The sequence below is a fragment of the Rutidosis leptorrhynchoides genome, chromosome 4 (genome assembly GCF_046630445.1).
Source record: "Rutidosis leptorrhynchoides isolate AG116_Rl617_1_P2 chromosome 4, CSIRO_AGI_Rlap_v1, whole genome shotgun sequence".
In the NCBI taxonomy this organism is placed as follows: Eukaryota; Viridiplantae; Streptophyta; class Magnoliopsida; order Asterales; family Asteraceae; genus Rutidosis; species Rutidosis leptorrhynchoides.
Genome location: NC_092336.1, coordinates 62,498,150 through 62,506,824, shown reverse-complemented (window position 1 = coordinate 62,506,824; position 8,675 = coordinate 62,498,150). Strand labels below are relative to the sequence as shown.

General features: G+C 33.3%; 1 protein-coding gene across 1 annotated transcript; it reads left to right on the top strand.

The window, feature by feature from the left end:
- Positions 1-4,680: 4,680 nt before the first annotated feature.
- On the top strand, positions 4,681-6,057 carry LOC139840679 (uncharacterized). Its single transcript, XM_071830930.1, has 6 exons — positions 4,681-4,836; positions 4,936-5,203; positions 5,301-5,397; positions 5,485-5,618; positions 5,747-5,819; positions 5,946-6,057. The coding sequence occupies exons 1-6, from the start codon at positions 4,681-4,683 to the stop codon at positions 6,055-6,057; spliced, it is 840 nt and encodes a 279-aa protein (XP_071687031.1).
- The last annotated feature ends 2,618 nt before the right edge of the window (positions 6,058-8,675 follow it).

Here is an 8,675-nt window from a genome sequence, read left to right as displayed (position 1 = left end):
AGCGTGACAGCCAGATCGCGTAACGATAACTACCTTTACAGCAAAGGTTAAACCAGCTCTGATACTAACTATAACACCCCGCCAAATTACCATCTGACGGCGTGTTAATCCAGGTCCCACAGTTAACAGTTACGCCCTCTATATGAGACGTTTAAAGCAATCGCATTTAATTTTATTAAAAATTAACTTTCAAAAACACAAGTCAATAATCCCAAAATAGAAACACTGTTGTGATCGTAACCACAAGCCAACAGTATTTAAACAGTATAAAAGTTTTAAATGCGAAAGTAAATAATGTTCTTTAAAATCAAATGCTGACTCCACGGCCAGTCATGCAGCAAACACAGCGGAAGCCTACCTCTTAAGGACCTGAGAATAAAAACACGCAAAAACAGGTTAACAAATAATGTTGGTGAATCTACAGGTTTAAAAGTATAACAGTATCTGAAAAGCAGTTATCAGAAAAATAGTTTAATTTCCTTGACCACGAGATTTTACAGGTACAACACAAAGTCGTAAAACGTTTGCATAATATGAGCACCTGAATACTAGCAATGACCCGGGTATAGAAGCCACTATACCCGCCATACCTCGTAAAATGTTATACCCTTGTTCAAATGTATTTAATGTTCAAAGTAAATGCACCACAGTTTTTATAGTGGGTGAGGTTGTCAACCTAACGGATCCGTCCATCTAAATTGTGCTTACACCGATTGTATTAAAAGTATTCAAGCTAGAGGCTTTTTGAACAAACTCAATATGAATATATAGTACTCATGTTAATACAAAAGCATTTGAAAATGTAAGTATAACAGCGTGTATTCTCATCCCTGAAAACATATAAAAAGCGGGACTGTAGACTCACCTTTGAATAAAGCTCGGATTGAAAAGTGAACAATTAACTTGTACGGTTTATAGCCGAGTAATACAACCTAAGTATACATATTTAGGTTGGTCAATATACGTATCTTAAATAAGTGTGGTTTCATAGTGTACGTTGTCTTATTGCTCGACTCGACGCGTTTCAAAGTAAAAGTCAACTATATCATGCAAGTCAAACAAAGTCAACCGAAGTCAACCGAAAGTCAAACTTGGTCAGTGTGGTCAACTAAAGTCAACATCAGTAGGTTCATGTCAAATATTGGTCAACATGTCAAACCTAAGTCAAAAAATACGTTTTAGGTCATGAATGATCATTTTCACAATTTCAGTTTATCGTTATGCACAATGTTCATGAACACGTAACATACTTAGCACATTATCTCATAGTACAAAATTCAAGTAATCATGACAAACTCCAGATCATAAATATACATAAAATTGATTCCAAAAAGTCCAGCCAGGGACTCATACGACGATTAAAAGTCAGGAATCAGAAGGGATACATTTGGGGTTTGCCAAGTCAGTTTCTGACCGCGAACTGATTTCATTTTGGCTATAACCGGAGTTAGGAACATGAAACTGATACAAGACTAGTGGCCATAGTTCAAAGACAAATCAAAATAACACATATAAAAAATCTAGAAACTTTTTTATAGCCAATTTGTACAGTTTATTCGTGCAAGTTGAACATTCAGTTTTCAGCTCAAATCAGAATTCACATAAAGTATGGCTCTATTGTGCCCAATGCATAAGGTTTCAGAGATTGAAATAAACTAACAATAAGTCACATATCATGTTAAGTTTCATTTTCCATAAGCATACATTCTCATGCAATACACACAATCCACAGAGTATAAAACAGTGAGCAATTTGCAGATTCGATTCTCATTTAGCTAGTCACATTCGTACGCGATTATCCGAAGATCTAGATACAATTAGCCTATGATATCTACATGAAAGATGAAGTACTTTTTGTCTAAATTTCAAATATGCAAAGCTTTAATCACAGAAGTTAACACATTTTATCATACAAGGTTATTTTCATGCAAGTGCTGTATAAAACTACTTTTACACTAATTCAAGCATATCTCGGGCTATGCATAAGCAAACAACATGATATCCTAGTCTAAATTGAGTGTTTTTAAATTACCTTTCCAGTGGTATAAATCTCACATTCAAATTCGTTGTCTAACAATTCCAGATTTCTGATCAAGCAACAAAAACACAACGATAATTCAAATTGACATAACTTAATCATACGGAAACGAAATCAAGCGAATCCAAAGCCTAAACTCAATTGTTTTTCGCAAGGAATCTGATTATAACATAATAATTAATAGTTGAAAAACTTAATTTTTCTGATCAAGCAAAAACAAATTCGTTTTTAAACCCTAGCGCATCAAACAATCAAAATAACGATAACGATTAACACGTACGCGTATAGACTTGCGCAATTGACAACATAACTATGAAACTCTCATAAAAATCAGATTTTAAGAATTAGAGTTCATGTAATTATAACTTAGATCGCTAAAAGAATTATACCAACGCGTAGAGGAGATCGAGAATTGCAACGTTTGTTCTTGAGGTTTAATCAAAAAATTAAAATTGAGTGTGTGTGTGTGTGTGTGTGTGTGTGTGTGTGGGTGATGGTCGACGGCAGCATAGGAGGGAGAGGGAGCCAAAAAAAAAGTCGACCAAAAATAAATGGGGAAGATTACACAGTTTAGATTTATACATGCCCTTATATATTTAGCCCTAAAATCGATAAATACACTTAAGTCCCTCAACTATACCAACATTTAACAAAATAAAGGGGAGAGGGGAGGGGGTCATCCGAATGGCCCATGGGGATGACTCCCGGGCTCTCGTTTTGCAATTCCGTGTAATCGTGGTCTGTTTTAAGTGTCGTTTAGTCGTACCGAAGGCCCGGAACACTAACCCGATCGTTAAACGCAACCAATCGCTTAATTTATTAAAAACCCAATAAATTAAATATTTTAAAAAGTTAATAATTAATAAAATTAATTATCAAAATAAACCCGAGCGTTTCGTTGCTCAAAAAGCTATTATCAAAATCGTATCATTTTTATCGTATTTCATTATCCGAAATATTTATTTGAATTAATATCAACCCATATTAATTATTGTAACCCTCCGAAGATCAAGTATGCATTATTACACATAAACACATAAAAGTTAAATAATCGCCGTTAAATAAACTAACGGAAGGTTAACGGAAGTAACGGAAAAATCAGGGTTGTTATATATATATATATATATATGTATATATATATATATATATATATGTATATATATATATATATATATGTATATATATATATATGTATATATATATATGTATATGTATATATGTATATATATGTATATATATATATATCTATCTATCTATACTTCTATACTATACATTAAAAGAAAAGAAAAATTGAGTTATACTTTTTTAGCATTATTGAATTTGGACCCTTAGATAAAAAAAATGACCTCCATCACCCTTACTTGATAACCATTAGATCAACCTATAACCTTATAATTAAATTCACTCACATCAAACTTCCCATCATACCCTTGATCCATAAAAATTACGGGAGTAACTTCTAGGAATAGGGGTCACGCCATTCATCCCATTAACGCACTACACCCCATTCTCATAAACTCTAATTTACATTTTGAAACAACTTGAGTTCTCTCCTTTAGAACAATCAACCTCTGAACCCTAATCACAATGGTTTGATCTTTCAATTGTTATAGAACAAAGTGTACGGATCTTCTGCGATTCGTTGAATTCCATTATATTGATAAATGAAAACAATTTTAGAAGACACACAAATAAAGGCGGCCTTCAATTTAATCCAAATAAAACAATATTCATATTCTGTAAGTTTCAAATTTATTTTCAAAAATCAGTTATTGTGTTATGGTTTCAAAGTGTACGGATCTTCTTCAATTCGTTTAAGTCCATTTTATTGATAACTGAATTTCTTCGTATGTATTCAGACATTGTGTGTGGGTTGACATTTTTTCGTCTGCAACTCCATTTTAGTTCATATTTCTATATTTGTTATTAGCATAAAATCGATTTAATTGTTAAAAATCTGCGTCTACAATCTTTAATTTAATTTAAATTATTCTATGTCTATCGTAATTTCAGTTTGTTTTTAATTTTTTCGGTGCAGGTGAATTCTGTTCATTTGTTCCGCTGTGTTTAGACGATGACATGATCCTTCTACGCGTGTTCCATATCTGTACATGTAACAACCATTTTAAACGTGATTTTATGTATCGAACATGTTGCAAAGAACATTTAAACAGAGCTATGTTACTTTTGTGTATTATGCAATTATTGACTTCCAACTAAACTCAAATATGGAAGTAAATTAATCACTAATATAAGCTGTTATACATATTAGTGTAATTATCATCTAATTACGTAAGTGTATCAATTGAGAATAATTACTTATACGTTAATTAGAATTCAAAATTCAAACATCACGAATAATTAGGTTGCTGGTATACAATATCAAAATATTTTAGGAAATGATAAAAGTAATTGTCAATAGCGCGTATAAGTAATTAATTAATAATAATTGTTACCAAAAATGTTTGTTCTTATCTTTTCCTAAATTACATACAATTACATCATTCCAGAACATAAGCCTTTAGTATATATATATATATATAGCTACAATCATCCATTGAGTTCACACCAAACAAATAACTCCTCCTCATATTCAAACACTCTTAACCAAAGGCTTACGTCTTTGCCAAAAAAAAAAAAAAATGGAAGCTGTGAGTGAAATCACCCCTTTGAAACTCATCACTGACCAAAACAGTGATGTCATGATAAAAGTTAAGGTGCATATCACCTGGAGAAAAACATATTGGAAAAACCCCAATAGCGCATCGTCCCTCGAGATAATATTTGTTGATTCAGAGGTAAATTATGCAATGCAACTTATCGTATTCATTGAGAACTGTTATATTATTGAATCTGCTAACCTTAACTCTTAACTAATATTTATTTTATATCAACAGGGTTCTAAAATAAGGGCGACATTGGATAAAGCTGCGATGACATTCTTTGGTAGCACTTTCAAAGAAGGAAACTATTATGAAGTTAGCAACTTTCGTGTTTGCAAAGACAATGATGATGTTCCTCTTCTTGATCATGATTTTAAGATTCACTTAATGCGTGGATCTAGAGTCCGAAAAACTCCAGCTTTTGACATCCAGAAGGATGTCTTTCGAGTTGTCAAATATGATGATGTAAATCAGTCTCTGTTGAAGGAAGATGAAATTTTTGGTAACTTTATAACATTTTCATTCTTTGACTTTAGAAGAATGCTACTCTATATATTTTTTAACGTGCATTAATTACGTCCGTATGTAAATTTTTGAAGATGTGGTCGGAAAGTTAGTTGAACTCAAAGACCTACGTGTGACACGCAGCAAGGGGATTGAAACAAAGTGTATTGAATTTCAACTGCAAGACTTAAGGTTTGTTTTATTTAACTTTTACAGACAATAATAACTATATTTTCTAAAAATTAATTATGATGATTATATTGATATAAATTGACATAGTGGTGAGAACATTAAATGTGCACTGTGGGGACAACATGCAACTCATCTTCATGAGTATGTTGCTGCTTTGGATGATACATTCAAGAACAATGTTGTCATGCTTATTCACAACTGCAGACTTAAGGTTTGGGAAGGTAAGAAACGTATACAACATAAATATATTAATACATCTATTAATCATTTCATATAATAACGATTCCTCAATCAATTTAGATTTGTAATGATATCTATAATGTATGTTATAATTCATATGCTCCCCAAGTTAGCAATATGTTGTGGGGATGTCGTGTTTACTTAAACGAGGCAGTTGCACCTGTTGAACAGTATAAGTCATTGTAAGATTATTTTTTTCCAATCAATTACACTCAATTTGCCATAAGCATGATCAGACACAATTTATACAAAACCTCTTGATACCATGTTTAAGTACTAAATGTTTGACATATTGTCGAACAATATAGGATGGCTGCTACTCAAACTAATCCTGGGATGAATCAATCAGCTTCTACTGCCATTAATGTTGGCGTGAAAATCACTACTAATGTCGACAGATTCACTGCCCCCACACTGTAGTGACCCCGACAAATCGTCAATTCACGGCGTCGACTACTTAGGTCCCGTTGCGTGGTCATAGGTCTTTAACGTGACGTTTGACCAAAGATATGTCGCATTCCTTTCAAAAATAAAGATTGTTTCAAAGTTTACAAGAATTGTTCATCCATAAGTTACGTTACAAAGTTATAGTTACATGTGAAACCTATGCGACGCAATTTTAAAGAAATTCAAAAGACGCTCCATGAATTGCATGTATACTCGACATCCAAAGCAAGTATCAAATAATGAGCGGAAGCATGTTTCACATAGCATTCAAATACCTGAGAAAAACATAGAAATCTGTCAACGAAAACGTTGGTGAAATCATAGGTTTAAGTAAGTAAGTGAGTAAAAGTAAGTCGAACCACAAGATTTGCAACATTGCTAAAATAGTAGTACATTCTAAAAGTTAATATTCACGAGCACCCAATTATCAAGGCTTAACATTCCTTCCATAGAACCCCATCACAATAGTGTTAGAACATACACTGTTTCTCGAAAATATATTTCATTCGTAAACGGTAGCGAACCGTTTGAATGAGGGTTTGTCAAACCCATATGGCCATATAACATAAGTTCTCGCTTACACCCGGCAAGTGTAAATAATGATAATCGAATTGAGGATTTTTGTTCAAACTCGTATGTAGAATGTTTGTTTTCTTGTACTTGTGTTCACTTAGTTAAAAAGAAACGTTTATGTTTTCTCATCCCAAATGTAAGTTCAAAAGAGTAAAAGTGGGACTATGATCTCACCTTGAGTGCAAGAGTAATAAAGTACTTCAACAAGTAAACGCGTGCAAAGACAAAGCTAGTCTTGACCTAAACATATAGGTTGTATCAATAACGGTAAACACGATAGGTCAAAGATGTTCATTAGTCCTATGGCTCGCTACGACTCGATTATAAAGCATGTGAATCAAATTGTCAAGTTTCATGCAAGATACAAGTATAGAATCATGTTAGAAAGATTGCATAATCATTTGGTTAAGTTTGACAAAAGTCAAACTTTGGTCGGGTCAAAGTCAACGAAAAAGTCAACGCGTTCGGGTCGGGTCTCGAACTATTTTTCTGAGGTTTTTATTCATATATAAGCATGTTAGAACAAGTCTTATGTGAATCGGAGATCCATAGCGTGCCAAACATTTTTCTTATTTTGACCAAGGAGGTCAGAGCCTGGACACGGCTTATGCCGTACCGCGGCCCACAATTGTCGCGCCGCGACAATACACGTGAGCTGGTACCTGGCCAGTTTCAAATGTTCAAGTCTTGATCCAAAATTCGTTTTAGCACAAAATGCAAACCGTAAACATTTAGAAGGCGTATCTTATATCGTTGGAAAGCTCTTTTGACAAGGAACACAACTAAACACGTTTCATCAAACAAAAACATCATTTCCAATAACCAATTTCTCGTCAAGTGATCATTTAAAGTCCATTTTCAAAGTTTCAAGCTCACAAAATGCATTTTAAGTCTCGGGAATCCAATTCACACATATAATATGCCGTTTTGAAGGTAATGAAACATACATTACAACTATATACTTACAATTAACATTTCATGGCATTCAAGCATCAAAAGTTCATCTCAAGAACTATCAAACCCTAATCAAGAATCACAAAATCATTAATCATGTTTTTGAAGTTTTACAAATCAACCTACACATCAAAATGAAGCTAGTGATACTAGTAACACAATTAAAACATGAACTTTGACAATTTAACAACATTTAATCTTCCAAAATCAAAGATTAAGCAAACCCATTTTCAAGTGTTCAAACTAGTTGCTCAAATCAACAAATCGAACAAACAAAACATATATTCATGTTATACACGAGCCATGGACACTAATTAACACTTTTATAATTCAAAAACATCACGAACACAAAATCTAGTGATTTTAGAAAGTTACCCAAATGAGATAAAATTGGTATCAAGTCGAAGAGGATGAAGAGAGGATTCCAAATATGTAATTTGTTTTGATGTTAGCCTCCAAATCCGAAATTAGATGATGAATCTTGTTTGAGTTCTTGAGAGGAAAATGGAAGTATGAAAAGAGAGAAAGAGAGAAAATTAGAGGAGGAGGTTGAAGGTTTGACTAGTTGACCTAGTCAAATCTTTGGCCTCTTTGCAAGTCTAGTCCCTCTAGTTCGGGTGCGGGTGCGTGAATTAACCAAACGAATTATTTTGAATTACACGAGAGTACGAGAGATGTTATAATCCAATAACGAAAATATTTTAAGAATGTTAGCTAATGGAGGATACGAATCGAGATACTGAGGATATTATTAAAATAAAAAGACGGGCGTTAAAATAATTTAACGGAAAAATGCGGGATGTTACATTACCCACACCTTAAAAGAAATTTCGTCCCGAAATTTAGTTGGAAGCAATAGTCGTTGTTTCTTACTCGAGACCTTACGTTGTCAATGCTATGAATAAGTGAAGATACGTCCTTGGGCATTCCCACAAATTTTGACAGTCGAGATTTCTGTTTGTATTAAGACTTGGTTTTACGATCCACAATTTCAACCAGTTTCCCATGAAGGGGAGTTTGCCATCAATAGTAAGTTTATCTAGGAGAGTAGCACGTTATTGTTC